Raw genomic sequence first — 23,146 nt, forward strand, 5'->3', positions numbered from 1 at the left:
TGAATATGCTTTATAGTTTATAATTTCCCTTTCTGTATTATTACACTTTACTTGCCCCCATTTCTGTTACTCCACCCCCTTGTTTTGCAATGCTGAGTTCTGTTGATACCAACGGTGTTTATTCCTGATTTTCAAAATTACGAGAATGTGTCAGTGTTTTAGATACATTCACAAACATCCTGGCTAAGGCAGTCAGATAGTGTAGTGGACGGAGCTGCAGCTTACTGGTCGGGACCTGGCTGGTTCGAATCCCAATCCATGCTGAGTTTGCCGGGATTGAGTGTGGAGACAAAATTGATCCAGAGCTTCCCAGGGATATCTGGGTTTTCTTCTCCCTCTATTGCTGTGATGGCCAACCCATGGCCTTCAATCGATATTGTGTTTCCACAATGTTGATTATGATATGAATCAAGAAATATTCAATCAAAGTTTCTTTTGTTGGCTGACCAAAAGGTTGCCCATCACTGTTCTACAGCACCCTGGTAGGGTGAGTGTGCAGCAGCCGGGTGAGGGGAGGTCAAGCTCGGCTGTCACGCCCTCTACAAAAATAGTTGGACAGCTACATTTAAAGGTTATGTTTTTAGTCAGAGCTGAGTTGACTTTCACGGCAGGAAGGATAAGGGATTTTCCTGTTCTCATTCACTTTCATCTTGCTGTAGGCTTACGGATGAATCCCGGAAGCTTGTGAGTGACCTGGGAAGTACGGCGATCTTGAGCCTTGGCTTCAGGGACAACTGGATTTTTGTGGGGGCAAAAGGAATTAAATCGAAAAGCCCGTTTGAACAGGTAAACACATTTTTTCAAAACTTCTAGCACAAAATGTATCAGAGGAGACAAGAACAACTTGTCGCCCTTCACACTTGTCGCATCTCAGAGCACTTCACAGGGACAAAGTTCCAGAAATTAGGAGTGTAGGAATGGAAGATGGTGGCACAGAGAAGGCAGGGACATGTCAAGTTAGCCGAGTGGAGGGGCAGCCAGAGGAGATCAGAGACATAAGTAGGTTCTTGGTCGTGGATAGATTTGCAGGTGAGGGTTGAGCAACTTGTAATCAATCTGCTGGGAGATGTAGAGCCAGGAAAGGACTGGGGTGCGCGGAGATTAATGCAGGTGAGGATGCAGGCGGCGGAGTTTGGATGAGGTTCAGCTTGCGAATGACAGAACGAGGGAGAGAGGAAGGGATAGCAGTTTGGGACAAGTATAAGTGGATCTACCTAAGGCAAAGAAAAGAGAAGAGAATTTCTCTCTCCCAGTGTCCTGGCTAACAGCCCCCAAATAAAATAGTCATTCACTTCCGAGTCCTAGCACTGAAAATTCAAAATCTCTTCTTTGAATTCAATGGGAAGTGGTTAAATGTTTCCAGTCGTATTTAAACAGTATAGAAGGAGGACGGAAGGCTAGCGATTCTGGAAATTGTAAACTTATATGATCTACATCCAAAATGATCTTGTGGCATCTAAACCTTTTTTTCTTCTTATGTAGCACATTAAGAATAATAAAGATACAAACAAGTATGAAGGCTGGCCGGAGGTTTTAGAAATGGAAGGATGTGTTCCTCAGAAAAAAGATTAAATAATGAACACTGGAAAATTCGGTAGCTATTTAACCTTTCCCAACTTTCGGTTTTTTTTGTGTGTGTTTCCAAATCCCTCTCTGTTCATCTTTTGGTTTGCGTTCGTTTGTTGAGATGAAAGGGAGCCATGAAATGGGAAGTAATCAACGTGGAGGGAAATGCTCCGTGAGTCTACAAGGAGTTTTTCCTTCGTTTAAATCGTCCACCGGCCCTTATTGTTTATGACGCATTAGTCCGTACTTGGAATGGGGAAAACAAGTCTTTCTTAGTAAAGCTCCACTTCTCCACCACTTGTACCCACTTCACAAACTCTTCCATGCCAATTGCAAGGCTTCGTTATCAAATTGTTTGTAAATAAGTCGACCGCCTTCTGTTTTTCATAAAAACAGAATTATTGTAGAATGTTGAACTGTATTGCAATTTGCATCTCTGCAAACATACCGGAGATGATGGAAAATTAATTCTTTGATGCAAATTGTGACATTTAGTGTCTTAAACACAATCTTGGTGAGTTCAGAGCAAGATGAAAGCTGTTATCTTGCCACCACCTATGCACTGAGCCTACACTGTTAATTATTATTATATACTTATACTATTGCCATCCTCTCCCCTGAAAGTTTTCAAATTCTAATTGTACATTTCCATTCAAAATTATGGTATGTCTGAATGTGCAGTTAACTGACATTGGTGATCGACAAGCAACAATTGGGTTTGTTTCAGGATCGTTGTCTTGTGATTTTAAAAAAATCTTCTCATCAATTTGGGGATCAAAATGGATGCTGATGTTTGATTTGATGGCGTCTTCAAACCAAAACAATCTTCTGTTACTTCCACAGTGGAGCTTGTGCCTTTCAGCAGCTTTTACACAAAGCTTATCAATGTTAAACCCAGACGAAGATGTGAGAAGCTTTGTTCTGAGCAATAATGGACTTTTTTTAAATGAAATGATCGCAGACAAGAGTAATTTGTGGTTTCTGTTGTGTAAATAATTCCTTCATCTCATCTGTCATTTTTATATAATAAATAACTTGTGAACCCTGTGCAGGGATAAGGAGTGCACTATGCATTTTATTTTGCAATGGCATTTTTCAAATGGAAACGTGGGGCTTTTTTTGCTTCCTTTTAATTTGAATTGCGAAATTAAATATCAGCCTGCAGGAATAGTCCATCCGCTCATTTGTTTTTATGCTTGATCGAATCCTCTCCATTTTGTGAATATTTGGGAAATGTTGTGTTTTGATACAGCCGTCTTTTTTCTAATTGAAAGTCCCTATGCCTTTTCTTTGTTTTTAGCTCAGGCGTTTTGGGCCATTCAACACAAAGTGTTGCATAATGCGAATTTATGGTTGAAATATGTGTGGGTTTGAATTCAATGTACTTAAAGCATAACACAAAATTCTAAATGCAATCTATGATTATTTCATGCCACACAAAGATAAATGAATAAATAAATAAAGCTAAGATAATGGGTTCTGTGTGTCTTTCGCGTTTAAATTTACAAATCAACAGTGATTCCAAAACTTTCATAGCAACTTGCAATTATACAGTGCCCTCCATGCCTGGCGGCATCTCAGAGTGCTTAACAATGGTGGCGTCCAAGGCCGAGCCAGGGCGAGGGGAAGGTGACCCTAGGCTCGGTCGAAAAGTAAGGTCTTCAGGTGTGACCTGAAGATGGGAAAGGAGGGGCAACGCGAAGGGGTTGTGGGAGGGAGTTCCAAAGTTTTGGGGCATAGTGGCTGAAATCACAGCCACCATGGTGGAGTGGAGGGACAATGGACTGCGGAAGATCCAAGCCAGACGAGCAAAGCAGTGAATAGTGGAGTATGAGCCTAATAATCATCCTTACACTTGCAATACCTTTCATGTCAGGAGGACATCTCAGCTCCTCCCAGGAATTCACAGTAAAGTGTAGCGACTATTTGTAGGCAAATGTAGCAGCCAGTTTGTGCAAGACAAGGTCCCACACACAGCTATGGAGTGAGTGATCGATTTTATTTGGGGGATTGTTGGCCAGGACAGCTCCCTTCTCTTTTCTAAGTGCTATAGGATCTTTAACATCCAAATGAAAGGCAGACGTGACTTCTCATTGTGAAGGATGGCACCTCCGCCAATGCAGCGCTCCCCCTAAACAGCTGAGACTGAGTTGAAAGTCCCGATGTGGGCGTGAACCCACAATCTTCTGAATGAGAGGTAAGAGTGAGGCAGAACTGAGCCAGGCTGACACCTATTGCCTTGTTCCACTGAGAAGATGATGAAAGGGACCTTGACCTCGAGGCGATGGTCCACCCATGAGGGTAATGGTCAGGGGCCTTGCAACTATGAAGAAAAGGTGAGCTTGTTCAGTATCCTGAGCGACTGGAAGGGGAATATTCGAGTATTCCAATTAACAATGCTGCTCTTGGTCTTCTGGATGGGGGAGGTGGCGGGGCTGGGAGGTGCTCGGAAGCAATATTGGTGAGTTCCAATGGTGTCTTCTACAGGTACCATGCTCCGCGTAGTGACTGGGACTTTCGGAGAAGGAGTGGATGTTGACCCCAATGGTCATGCACCAGTGAAACAAATTGCCCTCTCTCACTCTGTCTGATGCTGAGCTTGAGGTTTGCTTTAGAAATCTTGTTCAGGCGAGCCAATACAAATATTTTAGCAGTAGGTGCACTAGAGGTACAAGAAGCAGTGAACTCGACTGGTGCAGTACATATTTAAATCACATCCTTCCAGAACAGTCACCCAAGTGTCCTGTTATCAGACTATCGAGCTGCTTTTAAATAAGTCCCAGTGTCCTGGCCTCAACAACACTTCCTGGGAACATGTTGCAGTCATTAATGGGTAAAGAAAAGCTTCCTGGTGACTATCCTAAATATGCCTTCAGTTCCTACATCTATACCCTCTAATTCCCTACCTCTACCCCTCAGACTCTAACCTCTCCCAACTCCATCTACCTGTCTACCCCGACTGTCACTTCTGTCTTTATGTCCCACTTCTTTTTTTTGATCAGCTGGGTATCTGACACTCAGAAACCCATCACTGTGGGGGGGGTGGGGGTGAGTGTGGGGGGTGTGGGGGGAGTGTGGGGGTGGGGAGGGGGTGAGTGGGGGGAGTGGGGGGGTGGGGGAGTGTGGGGGAGTGTGGGGGAGGGGGGGAGTGTGGGGGTGTGGGGGAGGTGGGGGTGGGGGAGGGGGGGTGTGTGGGGGGAGTGTGGGGGGAGGGGGGAGTGTGGAGGGGGGATGTGGGGGGAGTGTGGGGGAGGGGGGAGTGTGGGGGGAGTGTGGAGGGGTGGGGGGTGTGGGGGGAGGGGGTGGGGGGAGAGGGGGAGTGTGGGGGGAGTGTGGGGGTGGGGTGAGTGTGGGGGGGTGGGGGAGGGGGGGGAGTGTGGGGGTGTGGGGGGAGGGGGGGAGTGTGGGGGGAGTGTGGGGGGGTGGGGTGAGTGTGGGGGGGTGGGGGAGGGGGTGAGTGTGGGGGGAGTGTGGGGGTGGGGGTGGGGAGGGGGAGTGTGGGGGTGGGGGGGTGGGGGAGGGGGAGTGTGGGGGGTGTGGGGGAGTGTGGGGGGTTGGGGGTGTGGGTGAGTGTGGGGGGGTGTGGGGGGAGTGTGGGGGTGTGGGGTGGGGTGTGGGGGTGAGTGTGGGTGGGGTGTGGGGGGGTGTGTGGAGGTAAGTGTGGGGGGTGGGGGGGGTGAGTGTGGGGGGTGGGGAGTGAGTGTGGGGGGGGGGGAGTGTGGGTGGGGGGAGTGTGGGGGGGGGAGTGTGGGGGGGAGTGGGGGGGAGGGGGGAGTGTGGGGGGGGAGTGGGGGGGAGGGGGGAGTGTGGGGGGGGTGGGGGGGGGAGTGTGGGCGGGGGAGTGGGGGGGGGGAGAGTGGGGGTTTGGGGGGTGGGGGTGTGGTGTGTTTGGTGTGGGGGTGGGGGGGGGGGGGTTTGGGGTGGGGGGGTTTGGGGTGGGGGGGGTTTGGGGGGTGGGGGGTTTGGGGGGTGGGGGGGGGGTTTGGGGGGGGGGGGGGGTTTGGGGGTGGGGGGGTTGGGGAACTGTGTATTTGGTGGGCGAAACATGCCAGCCAATTGTGTACAGCAGTGTCCCACAAACAGTCGTGGATTGAGTGACCACATTTTTTTGGGGTAGGGATTATTGCACCTAGAAAGCAATCTGCCAATTGACTAACTGCTGGGATCCTCCTTACTGCAAGGTAAACCGAGGCGTGTGGAGTTAGGAAACTTGCCCAAGGTTTCACCTCGCCTGGGAATCGAAACCGAGTTCTCTCACTTGCGAGGCGATTGCTCTAACTCCACATGTCAAGGTCTGTCAGGACACTAAACCTGTGTGTGAGTCTCATCTGTGCCTTTACTTTCTTTAAAGCTCTGAATGAAGTTCAGGGATGGAGGAAGAATTGCGGCTCTCGGATGGCAGTGTATCTGCTCCCTCCACGTGCTGGCTCAACCCTCACACCGGATTCTTTGGCACCATTAAGAACTCCCCGAGCGACTTTGTGGTGACGGAGATCAGCTTGTGCGGGTGCATGGTAAGCGATGTTCACTCTGAGAGCTGCAGAGGCGCTGAGGAAACTGACCAAGAGCCCTGTGTGCCATTCCGCAAAAGACTAAAGAAGGCAGAAGAAATTTGGGACAATGTTGGGTCAGTGGAGAGCTCTTCTGGGTGTTTAAGTCTCGGAGGTTCCGAAGGTCTCGAAGACAGTTGCAGTGAGGCTACTGGTTGTAATTCACCAGGTTCTGTCTTTCGGTCAGTGAAACTGGCTCCGGGCAGTGCCTTGGATTCCTTCCTGGACGTGGCTGTGGCTGACTCGCTGGAGAGATTTGCCCGTTTAGTTGAAGCATGGATCACACAGGAGGAGGGAGATGGGGAAGGGACGGTCTTCTCCCTCGGAGTATTTCCTGACAAAAGCCACCGAGCAGACATCCACCGTGCCGTCCGTCAAAAATACCCCTTCCTCAAGACGCTGACGATTGGGGCCGAAATCCTAGTCAAGCCGGACGGGAACTACTCCGGGCTCAGTCGCCTGCTCTCCCGGCGGGAAGCTGGTGACTTTCTCCGCTTCCTGGACTCCAGGGATAAAAATTCCACATTTACCTTCAGCCCAGATGGCAGCAAGGACCACAGGAAAGCCGTCCACCATTTTGTCAGCAAGCGCTTTGGGAAAATGGTGGAAGCAAAAAGCTTTCCAGAGCGCGGAGGCGACGGTGGCCACCAGAGGGCAGCGATTACTGTTCGATTCCGGGAGAGATTTGCTTTCGGTAAGAAACGCAGTGCAGATGATTGTCCGGAGGCACCAGCGACCTACACAGGTACGGACATCCATGGCACCAGTAAAACTCACATAGGTGGTATCAGTCGAGCCCATGACATTTAACATGATTTACGCGAAATCTGAGTTACAGGCAAACTGTGGCAGTAGTAAAAAGTCCGATTCAATCAATAATCTGTACTGCGCATGTGTAATCCAATGCAATCGGTAAGCGCGCATACAGAAATTTGCCATTGCAGCCGGTGAGTGTGCATGTGGTGACGCGTCAAGACTGTGTTTCCTGCGATTCAATGCATTTCGACCTCCCGTCACATGTGCAACTTCCCGGCAAGGGCTGGAATCGCATTGAATCGTGGTAATAGAAGTTCTTCTGCGCATGTGGCGATGCTTCAGGAGGGGAGCGATGTTACAAATTGTGAGGTGATTAATATCACTGTTGCAAAGAAATCCTTCAGTGGTTTTGATAGGAAACTGAATGGGACTTGGGCGAATGTACGATTTAGCAGATTATACAATTTATACGACTTATGTGAGCTTTACTGTATTTCTACTGAGAGTATATTTTCATGCAAGTTATAAACAGGACTGCCAGTAAAGATGGTTGAAACTAGTACACCGGGACCAGATTAAGAAACCAGAAGGGGACGGTTGGGTGGGGATTCTTGAAGGATAAATGCGAGTTGTGGTTGTTTTAATAGCTCTTGTGCATCTCTCCACATAGCCTTCACACTTCGTAAGGAAAACACGGAAACCCTGGACGCTATCGGTATCCTGGCGGCAGAACTTGGTGTCGTGCCATCAGATTTCAGCTATGCCGGCATTAAAGATAAGAAGGCGGTGTCTTTCCAGACTGTGGTGGTGAAGAACGTAACACCCAGGAGGTAAGGGAAGAAGGGAATTTCTCTCTCCCGGTGTCCAGGTCAACAGCCCGCAAAATAAAATCACTCACTCACTCCACAGCTGTTTGGGGGACATTTCTGTGTGCAAATTGACTGCCACGTACACTCACAAAACATGCACTATGTCTATCATCAGAATATATTTGCAGTGAAACCTGTGAAGACCTGAGGTGTCTAGACTACATGGTAAAGCAATGTATCAAATTAAAGGTTATTAGTTCCAAGTTCAAAGTTCAGCTCCACTGGCAGCGACGGATGAGAACGCAGTTTTTGTGCAAAGTTTCATGTCTTTTCAAAGCTTCCGGTGAGCTCGGGGTTTTGCCCTGGTTACTGATCACTCTCTCATTTGGTAAAACATTTAAGACACAGACTTAACATCACTGGAGAATTGGAATCTGCTAAAAGTACTTAAACTATCATCTTCCCTCATAGGTCAGCCTGGCTCAGTGGCAGCCAATTTTCACACAGCAAACAGGCATGAAGTGAGTGACCAATTTTATTACTTGCCAGGATACCAGAAGAAATTCCTTCCTCTTTTTTGAATAGTTGCACAGGATCTTTAAGGTCGACCGGAACAGACCCAGATGGACCTCAGTTTAATGTCCCAACTGAGGACAGCACCTCCGACTATGCAGCGCTTCCCCAGCTTAGCACTGGCGCGTAATCCTGGACTGTGAGCTCAAAGTACCAATGTGGGGCTTGAAACCCCAACCTTTGACTTGGAGGCCAGTGTGCTACCGACTGAGACATTTTACACCTTCGTCCTCCAACCCCGCATCACTCGCCATCTCACTCCCTGCTCGAGATCCTAATCCTCTCTAAAGCCCTTTCAGATAGGTGAAAAGCACTGTGCAAGTCTTTGTGAAAGCCTCATTCTCACTGTACCTGCCTCTCTTTCTGCTCCAAGGTTAGATGTGAAGAAGGCGAGGCTACAGAGCAAAGGTTTGAAGGTGTATAACATCCGCCTGGCCCCTCAGCACCTGCGCCTTGGCCAACTCTGGGGAAACCATTTCAATATTGTGGTGAGAGGTGTCCGCAAGCACCAGGGGGATGATCCTGAGGCAAGTCTCTCTGATCGGGTGCTGGAAGCTATTCACAACGTCAAGGTAAAAACATCCTGCCTCTCCCACCACAATGATAGTAAGAGGGAGATATGTGAAATGTAACTAATGTAACTGGGTAGCTCAGAACAGGAGAGGCTATTTAACCAGATGGAGATCACACCCATCACCAACCATCTTCACAAGATCACATGATTATTTCAGATGAAGAAGACCCTTTGGCCCATCTGATCTCATCCCTCCAAAACACCCAACACACAAAGATTTACAGAGACTAAAAACAAAATACTGCGGATGCTGGAAATCTGAAATAAAAACAGAGGTCGTTGGCAACACGCAGCAGGTCAGGCAGCATCTATGGTGAGAGGAAAATTAGTTAACGCTTCAGGTTATGAAGTTTTATCAGAACCAGTTCTGACCGTGTGAAGATGGGTGATCAAAAGCCTCTCTTATTCCTGAGCTACCCAGTTACATTGGGTACATGTCACGTATCTGTTTTTATTTCAGACTAGCTGTACCTGTTGCAGCTACGCTTGCAACCAGTTTCATTTAATCGTCCTTCTCTCTTTCATCTGGCATTTTTATTTGTCCTTGAAAGCCTTTGCTTATTAGGCAACTTTATCCCTTAAGATTAAAAAAATGTGCTATTGAACTTGTTAGCATCCTTTGTTCACGTATTTGCACACATATCCTTCTGTGAGGACTCCTGTTGGGAGGACTCAGTGGGAGGACTCCTGTGGGAGGACTCCTGGTGGTGTCTCTAAGTCAATCGGTTAGACAGACACACAGACAGACATTTTGTCTATTAGTATAGATGTATCTCTCTAGAAGGGTGTATAACTTCTGTCGCTACTTTGTTGCAGAATACCATGCAAACCTTTTCGGGGCTTAATTAATTTATTAAGTATTTTATTATTTTTTTAATATAGCTCATCAACAATAGGAGATCCCCCAAAAAATATGCCGATGGCACTCCCCCTTGCAAGACCTTTCCAATGAGGTATAAATCATGTCTCTACGTCAATTGTTTTTGCGTTGTTGGTGAACAGACAGACCTGCAGAGAGATATTTTGTCTTTATCAGTATAGGTTTACAGAGAATGTATAGCATGGAAACAAGCTCTCTCCTTATCTAGCTTCCTCTAGAGTGCACCGACACTATCTGATTCAAACACTGCTTCAGGCAGTGAGTTCCATGAAGTAATTCCTCCTAAGTTTTTTTTAGATCCTCCTAGTCACTGTCTTATGTTTGTGTCCCCTGGTTATGGACTTGAAACAGCCTATTTATGTTAACCTTATCGAATCATTTTATAAGTTAAAAAAATTTCTATTAGGGTCTCCTCCTCAAATACCTCTAGCGAAAACAAACCTATCCAGTCTATCCTGATAGCAGTAACCTGCCATCCAAGATATCACCTCGTAAGTCTACGTTGTACTCTTTCAATCACTGCCATATCTTTCTTATAGTGTGGAGACTTGAATTAGGCACAATACTCCAAATGTGGTCCAACCAAGACGTTCGATGAGAAGACATCTCTTCACACAAAGTGTTGAAGTGGAACACATTGCCCAGGAAATCCATAGAGGTGGAATCAATTGGTTAGTTAAAAAGGAGATGGAGAGATATTTGGGAAGTGAGGAAATAAAGACTAGGAAATGGGGACAAAACAATGTGCCTGGATCTAACATGTTGGCAGGACTGAATGTCTCCTGTGCCTTTGGCCCGGCTCGGTTGGTAGCACTCTCCCTTTAGCTCAAGATGTTGTAGTTGCCATCTCTCATAATTCAGCGCTCCACCAGCATTGCATTGAAGTGTCAGCCTAATCTGTGAGCTCAAAGTTCCATAACCTTCCGACTTAGTGGTGAGAGTGCTACCGCCTGATCCAGGCTGACACCAGCAGATCAGAGTTGGAAGAGCGGAAGGTAAACTAATGTCTATAACAATGGTGCCAAATGAATGCATGTAAGGTTTTGAAGACACAAATGTATGTTCTGTTCACCTCCAGGAAAAGGGCTTTGTGAATTTCTATGGACTGCAGCGATTTGGATTGGGGCAGAATGTTCAGGCAGATCAAATTGGTTTGGCTCTACTTAAGGAACATTTGGTAAGTGTACCCCCTTTAGGTGTTATTGGTAGCTCAAAACAATTGAGCACTAAACAATTGCTGTTCTTTTTTCTCTCTGTTAATACATTGTTGTCATTATCTAAGTGCCATATTTCAGGCCTTATATAGGCTTCTGCTGGCATTTTGTATTATTAAGCTTGTTACTTTTTCTCCTTATCATATTATTCATCTCCAACATGGCCGGGTGGCACACCTCTTTACAGATCGACAGTTGTTGTTGTAGTTACTGTATGTTACATCTCAGTGTTTAATGATTGGCATAATCTGTGTTTCAGGATGGGATTAATAGCACAGAGAGGGAAGCAAACCTGACAATGACCCTAAACCGCATATTATAAATTGTTTATTATTATGGACCCCTCTACAGTTCAGTATCAATTATGATAAAAACAAGGATTCTATGCAAAGGCGTTCTATAAAAGATCAATGGCTAATGAGACATCTAGTCATCCGCGGTCATCACCCACCTCCTTAACAATCCTACCCTCGATCTCTCCAATCTCAGGCACTACTGCCCTATCTCAAACCTGCCCTTCCTGGCCAAAGCTTTAGAGCACTTTGTTGCCAACCAACTTCGCGCACACCTTTCCCTCCACATCCTACTCGAACCCCTCCAGTCTGGTTTCTGCCCTGCCCACAGTAGACTGCGCTTGTGAAACTTACAAACGATATCTCTCTATCTGTGACTAGAGCTTCCTCTGCTTCCCAGAACTCTCCGCCGTGTTCGACACAGTCGATCATGCCATCCTCCTCCACTGCCTCCATCATCCTACCTTACTAGCACTACATTTCTGCAAATGGCTTTCCTTCTTGCTTTCACCTGGTCACCTGTGGAAAACTCCAACGATCCATCCCTGGTCTTGTTCTCTTCCTCATCTATATGCTCCCTCTCGGTGATGTCATCCGCAGACACGGGGTTAACTTCCAAATGTATGCAGATGACACTCAACTCTACTTTTCCACCTCCAGCTGCGACCCCCAGGCCCCTGATGTTCTGTCAGCTTGTCTGTCAGACATCAGGAACTGAATGAGCACAAATTTCCTGCACTTAAATGTCAACAAGAAAGAAGCCATACTCTTTGGCTCTCGCCGACGTCTTCTGTCCCACATTTCCAGCTCCTCAACCTCCCAGACCCGTCCTTAAAATTCGCTGAACCCGGGCGCAACTTAGGTCTCAGGTTCAATCCCCAGTTATCTTTCCTCCCCCACATCCGGTCCCAGAGCAGAACCACTTTCTTCCACCTCCGCCACATTGCCCGTTTCCAACAATACCTCACCTGCCAAAACCCTTGTCCATGCCTTTGTCACCTCTTGGCTGGACTATAATGCCCTCCTCGCCGGTCTCCCCTCCACTATTCACAAAATATAGCTTATTCAAAACTCGGCCGCCCGCATTCTCGCCCGCACCAAACTTCAAACCCCTGGCCAAGCTCCACTGGTTCCCTGTCACAGAGCGGATCAACTTAAGATTCTCATTCTAGTCTTTAAATTTCTCCATTCCTTGGCAGCCCCCTATCTCTCTAATCTCCTCTATCTCCACTGCAATACCCGCTGCCTCCGCTCTACTGGGTCTGGCCTCCTTTGTGTCCCCCAAATCCTCTGTTCCACCATTGGCGGCCATGCCTTCAGCCACTATGCCCCAAAACTTTGGAACTCCCTCCCACAACCCCTTCGCGTTGCCCCTCCTTTCCCATCTTCAGGTCACACCTGAAGACCTTACTTTTCGACCGAGCCTAGGGTCACCTTCCCCCTCGCCCTGGCTCGGCCTTGGACGCCACCATTGTTAAGCACTCTGAGATGCCGCCAGGCATGGAGGGCACTGTATAATTGCAAGTTGTTGTTGTAGTACTTTATTGTTTCCTCAGTAATTGTGCTGTATGGTTAGTTTGATTTGGTTTTGTCTGCCTCACCCCGTAATCGTGGCCAGCGCGGTGGCAAACCACACAATTAAGCGATCTGTGACCAAGATGATGGTACACAGTGACCATCCATTCATACCTTCTTTGATGAGCTCATCTGATGTCTTTGCCACAAAGGTAGCTATTCCCATACACACAGATAATACACCTTGATTAGTAATCCTAACTGGCCTCCTCTATACAAGGCAGGTGGTTGGAATCACAAGTAGCATCACAGTTTGCATGATGCTAACTCGTATGAAACATTCAAATCAATTAACCAATATCAATTAGTACACTAATGTCAATAATTCAAATTTAAACCATACATTAAGTGAAACAAGCATTTTAAGTCAGATGTGCTTCCCAAGAAAATTCCATTCTTGTTTTCTTGAGTAGTCTCATTTTCCAAGAATTTAGAATGCCTGGTACCTGTATCTTAAACACAAAGGTATAACACTAAATGTTATACTTCCGCATTGAATTTTAACTTTCTTGATTTCCAACGCTAACCTTTTTAGATACACCACAGTAAATAAGATAACTAAGGCTGTCAGACCACACTCTATCTAGACAAAGCTATTGCTGATCCACTTAAATGGGGAAGTAAGAATTGATTCAATTTCTCCTCAAAATCCATTTCCTAAGTTCCCTCGGGTATATTTCCTGACATTTTCAGGGATCCCCAATTTGAGGAGGCGTCTTTTCTTCTAAACTGAAAATTTGTTAAAATGGTACTCTCATAGCCTGAATTATTTATTTCCTTTTCATCCCTGAATATGAGATTTTAATCTGTCTAACTCTGAGCTGATTCAAACCTGGGTAAATTGGGGAAAACATATATGCTTGGCCGTGGATGGTACCCGTATATTACTTCTACTTTTGAGAGGTTGTATGTACAGTAGAAACGCGTTTTTCGGTTCTCAGTAATCCCAGCCCCCTCACAATTGCGGGCACGTTTTCACAGTCTCTTTCATTGTCAATGTTAATCGATAGGCTATCTGCTTCAGTAAACTAGGCACCTCACTGTTCAGGACAACGGTCATTGATTATGGCTACTACATCACCCTCCTCTGGTACAAACGCCGTACAAACATTTCCCCCACCCAGCTACTAACCTGTACACTAGGTCTCGGGCTTCTCACGCTATTCCCTCGATGTTGTGGGTGGAGTGGGATCCAGTTGCTCATGCTCAGCGTGGGTAGTGTTGGGTTTGCGTAAACAGGAAATCAACTTTGCCCGGCGCCCACGTCCTAATCTGAGCTAATTCTTGGACAGTGCTGTAAACATGCCACAACAGAAGGAGGTGTCCTTATGTGAGAGAGTGGACTTGATCAAGAACAGTGAGGGCAAAAGTCACAGACAGTTTGCTGAGTTAATTCAGTAGTATTTAGTTGAGTTGTATTTTTTTCCCTGTGTTATTTAATTGATTGGTAGTCACTGTATCTTTCTGGATCACTAGTGGGGTTTCTGGTTTGGACATGCCAATTGATTCTACTTGCTGTTCTAAAAATTGAGGGCAATGTGACTGTGATACATTATGAGGAACAGCATCACCACCAGTATTATAACTGGCCACATTGCCAGCTGGGCTTTCTGTTTTTTGGCCAGGTGCTCCACCACTCTCATTATAAAACCAAAGCCCTAATGGGAAGGTGTAGGGTGGGGGGGTTTCTTAAATGGACAAGCAGCGGAGAACTTGCCAGGCAGCGCTCTCAATGGCTGTGGGTTTTCAGCTGGTTAGACTCCAGCAGTTACTCCAATGCACTTATTGGGGTCCCCAAGCCTTGGCTCTTGCCATACAATCTGGGTACATCCCTGTCTGGGGAGAAAGTGGAATTACATTCCAGCCGCAAGGAAATTTCTACGTGTAGGTGGCAACACATATTTGAAACTCGCAGGCTGGTTTGGATACTCTTAAGCATGTCATTCCCAATGGGTTTCTACATGCCACAAAATCACAAAATTAGTTCAGATGAACAAGGCCTTTCAACCCATTGATTCCATCTGTATTTCTATATTTCAATACTTTGTTGGTCAATTTCAGTCAATTAATCAGGGATTAATGCAATGAGGTGTCAGCCTGGCTCAGTCAGTAGCGCTCCCTCCTCTCTGAGTCAGAAGGTTGTGTATTCAAGCCCCACGTTGGGAGTTACCAGCCCAGATTGACACTCCAGGGCAGTGCTGGGGGGAGCACTGCATTGATAAAGGTGCCGTTGTTCGGTTGAGACATTAAACTGAGGTCCCATCTGCCTGTTCAGAGTCTGAGGCACCATTTAAAAAACAGAAGGGAGTTTCTCTTCCCTGTGTCCTGGCCAACAATACATGGATAAAATTGATGATTCACCTCATGGTTGTTTATGGGACACTGCTGTGCGTAAATTAGTTTGGCTACATGTGTGTATATATGTTTATCTGCATACGTGTGTGTGAAAAAATAGTCTCCTAATTTCTCCTTGTCTTTAGTTATGATCTGAAAGATGTGCTCTTGTGAAACTATTCTCATTAGGTCCAGGCTGTCCATTTATTCTTCACACCAGAAGAAGGAAATAATCCTGTCAATAAGGCGAAGAGACATTTTCTCCTAACTGGTGAGTTCCAGCCCCAGGGTTTGTGGGGTTCAGTTCACTCGGTGTCAGAGGCGCCGTTCTTGAAATGAGACTTTAAACCGATGTCCTGTCTGAGCCTGTTCAGGTAGATGTTAAAGCCCCATAGCATTCTTGGAAAAGTGAAGGGAGTTTTTCCAGGTGGCCTGGCCAACAATTCCCCCCAGAAAAATAGCCATTCACTTTATGGGATCACAGCTGTGCAAGAATTAGCTGCCACGTTTGCCTTCAACACACAATCTGCAATTTACAGTGAAATTGTGTGAACTATTTTGAGACAACTGGATGTGATTAATGCGAAGATGATTATTATTTGGACTTGTGCTGCCCAGTCCAGTAATCACTCACTTTTCAATGACCTGCTGTCATCCTCAGGGGATGTCAAAGCGACACTGGCCTTGATGCCGGACTACAAGACCAGAGAGCGGCTGATGCTTCGTGCTTTGAATCGCTATGGCACAGATCAGGAGGGCTGTGCCCAGGCTTGGCTCAGTATTCCACACTCCATGAGGCTCCTTTATATCCACTCCTACTGCAGCAAGGTATGGAACCAGGCAGTGTCTTACCGGGTTAAGACATATGGCTTGAGACCTGTGGAGGGCGACTTGGTGATCGCAGAGAGTGCTGAGGCTTCGTCATCTCAGAACGATCGGGTACGTTTTAAATCGAGAATTGGTCCACGCTATCGCAAACAATGTTCCAACAAGCAACCATTCAAATTCCATGTTGAAATGTGTGTCACTAACACGGATGTCAGCTTTGCTCGGTTGGTAGCAATCTCGCCTCCCAAGTTAGAAGGTTGTGGGTTTGAGCCCCACGTCGAGCACTTTTGAGTTTACAGTCTGAGCTGATGCTCTGGTGCAGTCCTGGGGGAACACTGCATTGTCAGAAGCGCCATCTCTCAGATGAGACAAGAAACTGAGGCCCTCGTCTATTCCTGGTTCAGGTGGCTGTCAAAGATCCTGTTCCACTGTTCGAAAAGAGAAGGGTGTTTCTCTCTCCCGGTACCTTAAGCAACAGTAGTCCCCCCAATACAATTGGTCACTCACTTAATGGCTATTTGTGGAACATTGATGTGTGCATATTCGCTGATGTATTTCCCTACCAAATGCAATCACTACACGTCACAGTGAACCTATGAAGCTCTTTGAGATGTCTCAGGGATGTGATCATGCGCTGTATCAAAAACGAAGATTATTCTTATAATGCAGACTTGGGACAATAACAACAACAACTTGCATTTATATACAACAACCTCAACAAAATTACATCTGTACAGCGCCTTTCACATCAGGAGGACGTCCCAAAGCGCCGGACAGTCAGTGTTTCCGATCCGAGCTGGGGGTCAGCATTGTGGAGGATGGAGAGTAGGGGGCGGAAGCAGGGTGACCAAAGGCACAGTCGAAGAGGAGGGTCTTGAAACGGGTCTTGAAGAAGACAAGAGAGGGAACGAGGCAGAGGGACTGAGGGAATGGGATTCCAAAGTGTGGGGGCAGAGTGGCAGAGAGCAGGTGAACGAGGCGGGTTACATGAAGCAGGCCGGAGTTCGCTGAGCGGAGGGAGCGGGCAGGTTGGTAGGGGCTTAGAAAGTCGCAGAGGTAGGGGGGAGCGAGGACATAGAGTGCTTTGCAGGTGAGAACAAGGATCTTGAACTCTATTCTCTGTATGATGAGAAGCCAGTGGAAGAATCGGGAGGTGTTTTTAGACGGGTGGGTACATTGCCAGTGGACATGGAGAGATTTATAATAATACTTAATAACACTTGTAATTGATATAGCGCCTTATCATGTCTTCGAGACGTCTCAAAGCGCTTCACAGAATATACTGTAAAGTGAATTGACTGTATATTTTGTGGGCGAAACGTGGAGCAGCAGTGTCCCATAAATGGTGGTTATTATTATTATTTTTTGAACCGATTATTCCCCTTCTAGTGGCTAGTGGTGTCAACCTAGAATATGTACGAATAAGCTGAGCATTGCTTTGCATTGCATGAAGGTGACGTGAACTGAGCTGCTTCGTTTCAAGACTATTCATATTCTTTGGCGACACAATGGTATTCACAGCTGCTTCGTGCTGAATTGGGTTGATTTAAAAGGTGATACGATCGGCCATGGTTTCTGAAAACCCAAGTATCACATAACTCCCCAGCCAAGAACAGAATTGTTTTGTAAAAAAAAGACACACATAAAATAATCCTTTGTTATAGTTTGAATTGAGCCTAAAACTCCCAATTTGGGAGCTAAAATAAAAGAGGTAAAAATTCTTAAATTACAGTACTATTATATTTCACAACACTATTATGATATCTGAGAAGGAGAGGTGGGAGGTAAGGAGAGGGGTAGGGATGGGGTCGAGTTTCATGTGGGTTATGGTGATGATGAGAGATTAGGGGGAGACAAGTTTGAAAGTGTGGAGGAAGATAGGATAGGGGCCGGGGTGTGACGGGAAGTGGTTGGAAGGGCAGAGGTAGCTGAGCGAATCCCCTCAACTTTGGTTTTGAGGAAGTCCAGCATCTCCTCGAGGTTGACTTTGGGACGCGTAGAATACAGGCTGGAGTCCCAGGGACGTAGGAATCAGATGAGTGTATGACAACAGAGCGACCTTGTGCTTTAGTTACATTGGTGACTTCCTTCAACAGGTACATGTTGTGACAGCAGAAGATCAGAAGGCAAATCTTTATTCCATTGACCAAGTAAGAATTTTCCTTTAATAATGAGCTCACAGGTTAAGCTGATGCTCCAGTGCAGTGCTGTGCAGGTGGACGTTAAAGATCCCATTGCACTATTAGAAAGGATGGGGTGGGGTTTCCTGGTGTCCTAGCCGACAATCTCCCAGTTAAATCAGTCGCTCACGCCATGGGACATTGTGGTGGACAATAGGCTGCTGCGTTCGCCTACAAAATACTGTCACTATACGTTACAGTAAATCCTGTGAAGCACTTTGTGATGTTCCTCCCAGTGTGATAGGCGCTATATCAAATACAAACGCAGGATACTTAGCTGTGTCAAAGGATCTCCACTGCTCGCATTTTCACCCATGCTAAACTCCACACCCCATCACCCCAATCCTCACCAGTCTCCTCATTCCTAGTGGACTAATTTCAAGTTCCTCACCTACCAATCAATCTATCCCGCGCACCTCCTGATTTCTCTCATCTCCTCCTACCATTACCCCCCACTCTCAGCTAACAAGTGTGAGTTCCCCACCAACTCGGCACTACTTTGGCCGTCGAAATCTTTACACTATGCCCTTAACTTCTGTCCCCTTAACCTTTTGTCTCGCTCCTCTCTACCTCTCTTAAAATCTACCTCAAATCCCATGCCTATGGTCACTGTGCGTCTCCCTTACTTGCCGTCCAATCCCGACCCTGTGCAGCGCTCTGAGATGTTACCCTACTTGATAGGTGCTGTATAAATGCAAATCATTGTCAACTCTGATCATATGTATGAGTCTGCACACAGTATCTGAATTGCTGCCCGTTCATTGCCTTCTTCAATGCAGATTGTTCTTCCAATGCCCGGTAACAGCACCCAATATCCATCCAACCAGCTTGACCAATGGTACCAGGAAACCTTGGCCAGGGATGGACTGAAGACATGCAAGTTTAGACTTCCTGCTCTACATCTGAACATCCCTGGTTGTTATCGTCGGCTGCTCGCCCACCCTCAGCACCTTGCCTGGCAGTGGCTGGGAGACGGAGATGTGGCTCCAGTGAGCAGAGACTGTCATCCTGTCGATGAATGCGGTGCTGTGAGCGACTCGCTCTCCCTGACCTTCAGCCTCAGACCATCGTGCTACGCAACCGAGTGTCTCCGAGAAGTGATGAAGTCCAGCGTGTGATAGGACAGGACCCAATGGTACTTCTATGAGCAGATGGCACAACCCGTCCTGTAGCTCAGTGGTTAGAGCACTCGCTTTGCAAGCGAGAGACCTGAGTTCAATTCCAGGCAGGGCGAAACCTTGGGCAAGTTTCCTTACTCCACACGCCTAATAATAATCCCTCCAAAAAACAAAACAATAATAAATTGGTCATTTTCAATCCACGACTGTCTGTGGGACATTGCTGTGCGCAATTGGCTGCCGCGTTCACCCACAAATATACAGTCAATTCACTTTCAGTGTATTCTATGAAGCGCTTTGGGACCTCCTCCCGACGTGAAAAGCGCTATATCAAATTCAAGGATTATTATACCAGTGGTATGATTGATGACAGGTGATGAGAAAGCAAGACAGACACCCTTCCTGTATTCACTCCCACCCCCAAACAGGCATGACATTTCCCCCGCAGCCCCCCCACATCATGTACTGCATCTCAAGATAAAGCAGGGAAGACTCTTTGCCACCATTTCAACATCATCAGATCAGTCACTCAGATCCACCACCATTGCCGAGGTCAGTGTGACTGTCACTTGTTTGATGCTGTGCCTGTGCCTGAAGCCGTAAAGAGCGATACACCAATTGGGCATCTCCTGGGGTCGAGGACAGACCTGGGGGGGTTCTGGGAGATTGAAATTCACTGTCCTTAGGTTGACTTTTTTGTTGAAGTATCTGGTTACTGCCCCACTCTAGTTAGATTGTTGTTGACTGATCCAGGCTGACACCTACCTAAAAAAGGAAAAGATTGGATAGACACATATCAAGGCAAGAATTGCCACGTAATCACCAAACGTGAGGTGTAAACACTTATTGTTTGATGGCACGACTGTTTGTGAGCAGGGCTTTTAGGAAACAGCTGCAGGTCATTTCAAGTGAATATTGCATCTAAAAACGTTTCAATGACGTGATAAAGCGCTATATCAAATACAAGGATTATTATTATTATCATTATGCCAATGCACAATTTTATTTCCAACTTGGGGCTTGAATCCAGAAGCTCCTGACTAACAGATGAGAGTGAGAACGACTGAGCCAGGCTGACACACTTTGTGGCTCAATCCCCAAATGGGGTCACTCTGACTCTCAGTACCGACTCTTTCCCCCCCCTCAATGCCGCACAATCTGCACTTAGATCACTTCTCTCTAATACACAACCACCTCATCAGGTCAGCATTTCTCAACTCGTTCAATTAATGGACCTGACCCTCTTACCTTCTTCACCCCCGTTGCCCCACTGTCTCCCCCCATTCCCCTATCATTCCTCTCCCCCTCCCCAAAGCTTCATGTAGAACGCCTTGGAGAACAGCACAGTGGTGGGGATGGACACTGATTCCATCTCCAGTCTGCACTGATTGAGCTGCTCTAAGGTCAGCTTGAGGTGGAAACTTGCCTATAAAATCTCTTCCTGCCCAAGCCCCCATTTCGACCTGTTCCCACCTCTTCGCTCACCCGGTTCAGGCCTCCTGAACTTCGTCCCCGCCCCTCCACCATCAGCAACTGTGCTTTTCGCCACAAAGCCCCAAACCTCAGACAGTGGCATGTGGTCTTTGTTCTACTCAAGGTCTCCTCTTTTCTCACTTTAAGGCCCCACCACTTACTCAGGGTGTCTGAACTGCCTAATAATAATTCTTGCATTTGACATAGCATATTAACACGTCATTGAGACATCTCAAACTGCTTCACAGGACTTTAAAGTAAATTGACCGTATATTTTGTAGAAATAAAACATCCAACTGCCCACAGCAGTGTTCCACAAACAGTCGTGGATTGCGTGATCACTTTTTTGCAGGAATTATTGTTTTCGGAAAGCGATTTGCCAATCAATTATCGTTTTCCCTACTTACTCCTAGATAATCAGGGGTGCGTGGAGTAAGAAAATTTGCCTTAGGTTTTGCCCAACCAGGGAATTGAACTTCTCACTTGCGAGGCAAGTGCTCTAAACCACACTGCAGGACTCCACAAGTAGCAGCCAGAAAGCCACACAATAATGACTCTCATTGCATAGATTTCCACTGTCTTCAGCAGCTCAGATCATTCAAAATTGCTGAGAGAGTTAGACTGTAAAATGCAGAGATTTGTTTTGCAGGCGAACGCAGCAGCCAATTTGCAGACAGCAATGTCCCACCAACAGCAGTGACCAATTTTATTTGGGGGATTGTAGGCCAGGATAATCAGAAGTAAAAAAAAGAGCTGGGAAAACTCAGCAGGTCAGGCAGAATCTATGAAGGAAAGTGAGTCAAAGTTTCAGGTCCACGAGCCTTCATCGAAGGTTCTGACGAAGTCATGGACCCAAAACATTGACTCACTTTCCTTTCTCTCTAGATGCTGCTTGACCTGCTGAGTTTTCCCAGCTCTCTGTTTTTGTTTCAGATTTCCAGCATCTGCAGTGTTTTGTATTATCAGAGTTGCCATCCTTCAGGTGAGATGTTAAACTGAGAGCCTCGTCTGTGCCTGTTCAGATGAACGTTTAAGATCCCATGGTACAACTTGAGAAGAGAAGGGAGTCCTGGCCTACAAACCCCAGATAAAATTGGTCATCCACTTCATGGCTGTGCGCAGGTCTGCTGCTCTTCAATGTACTATATGCTGTCAAATAAAAAATGAATCCACTGCATTTCAAAAATTTATTTCAGGAAAATACTGTGTAATTAGAGCTCGATAATAAAAAAAGTTGTAGTAAATAAAGGCGCGGTTTGTTGCTTACATAAGACAGATGTGTGGGTGCGGGAGTATGTGTAAAGAAGAGAGCTGATGCATCTATGATCCTGCAGCTGGAGCCTGATAGTTAATTCCTCTTCATCCTCACAAGGCCCCGAATTCGTCGAACAAGCGCTTCTATGAATCTGTGGCGCGAGCGCACTTTGCAGTATGTTCTCTCGATATCCAGCAATTTTTTTTGCAGCGATTCCCCAAAGCTCGACGCTGCATCGCTCCGCATCTGCCAGGAAACAGAGCGTTATCATATCAGCTTCACACCATCTTTTCATACATCACCAACCCCACCCCCACAAGACGGCAAGCAATAATAATCCTTGCATTTGGTATAGTGCCTTACCACGCCTGAAGGGCATCTCAAAGCACTTCACGGGATTCATTGTGCAATGGAATAATTATTTGATGGCAAACGTAGCAGCAGAATTGCGCACAGCAATGCCCCGAAAACAGCTACAAAGTGAGTGACCAATGATAATTTGGAAGCCAGTACACAGGGAGAGAGAAACTCCTTTGTCTTTGTGAATAGTGACGTGGGAACCTGGGTGAATGTTGTTGTATGGAGATGTGGTCTATCTGGGGAAAACAAATCTGGGGCGATGGCGAGTTTGCTGAGATGGAGGAAAGTCAGTGCTGGTCTTGGGCGTTGGAGCCAGACATCCCACTCAGCAAAGAGGAGTTGAACAAGCGAGCTGTCACCTGGAGGGCACTCCAGAAAACTCAAATGGCAGTGCACAAGTTCAGCACTGACAGTCAAACTCCCTCAAGGTCTCTTGTCCTGGGCTCTGTCACTAAGGTCAAACTGAACCCCCAATGACCAAAATAATGAAAAACTCACAATTTTAAAGGACTTCATCCCTCACACCCTGAATAGGCCAAGTGTTAACACCATGGTTCAATATCTTTTTGAAAACGTAGAGTGGGTCACCCAACAGTTTGGTTGCAAGCATGGAAAGGGGAACAAATGAACTGGCTTGAAGGGAATACCAATTATAGGAATGTTTATCTCTGCAGATAAGCAAATGGGGGAAGAAGTGCGACAAGAGAATAAGATAGTCATATAAAAGACCTCTATGTTGAGCTGGGATTATTCAGCATTGACTGAATGTGGCAGTAGCTGACATTTGCTTCAAGGAAAGGAACTGCTT

At 46.5% G+C, this 23,146-nt stretch overlaps 3 protein-coding genes across 3 annotated transcripts in view; 2 read left to right on the forward strand and 1 right to left on the reverse strand.

Moving 5' to 3' along the window:
* Positions 1-1,572, forward strand: part of LOC121849204 (pseudouridylate synthase 7 homolog-like protein) — a 6,994-nt gene extending 5,422 nt beyond the window's left edge. The window contains exon 5 of the mRNA XM_042335430.1: positions 1,483-1,572. Within this exon, the coding sequence (XP_042191364.1) occupies positions 1,483-1,572 (90 nt within the window). The remainder of the gene's footprint in view (positions 1-1,482) is intronic.
* Positions 1,573-5,917: 4,345 nt separating this feature from the next.
* LOC103190444 (pseudouridine synthase 7 like) lies at positions 5,918-19,343 on the forward strand (the record flags this gene model as incomplete). The annotated part of the gene is given in 8 exon segments (XM_007911232.2): positions 5,918-6,861; positions 7,543-7,702; positions 8,628-8,826; positions 10,787-10,885; positions 15,314-15,395; positions 15,786-16,063; positions 18,049-18,102; positions 18,912-19,343. Coding segments are annotated over 8 exon segments (2,136 nt in total). The 3' UTR covers positions 19,251-19,343.
* Positions 19,344-21,896: 2,553 nt separating this feature from the next.
* The window catches only part of nup205 (nucleoporin 205), a 56,928-nt gene continuing 55,678 nt past the window's right edge, over positions 21,897-23,146 (reverse strand). Inside the window, exon 43 of the mRNA XM_007911233.2 lies at positions 21,897-22,224. Within this exon, the coding sequence (XP_007909424.1) occupies positions 22,072-22,224 (153 nt within the window). The 3' untranslated portion in view covers positions 21,897-22,071. The remainder of the gene's footprint in view (positions 22,225-23,146) is intronic.

The sequence above is a fragment of the Callorhinchus milii genome, unplaced genomic scaffold (genome assembly GCF_018977255.1).
Source record: "Callorhinchus milii isolate IMCB2004 unplaced genomic scaffold, IMCB_Cmil_1.0 Scaffold5, whole genome shotgun sequence".
Taxonomy (NCBI): domain Eukaryota; kingdom Metazoa; phylum Chordata; class Chondrichthyes; order Chimaeriformes; family Callorhinchidae; genus Callorhinchus; species Callorhinchus milii.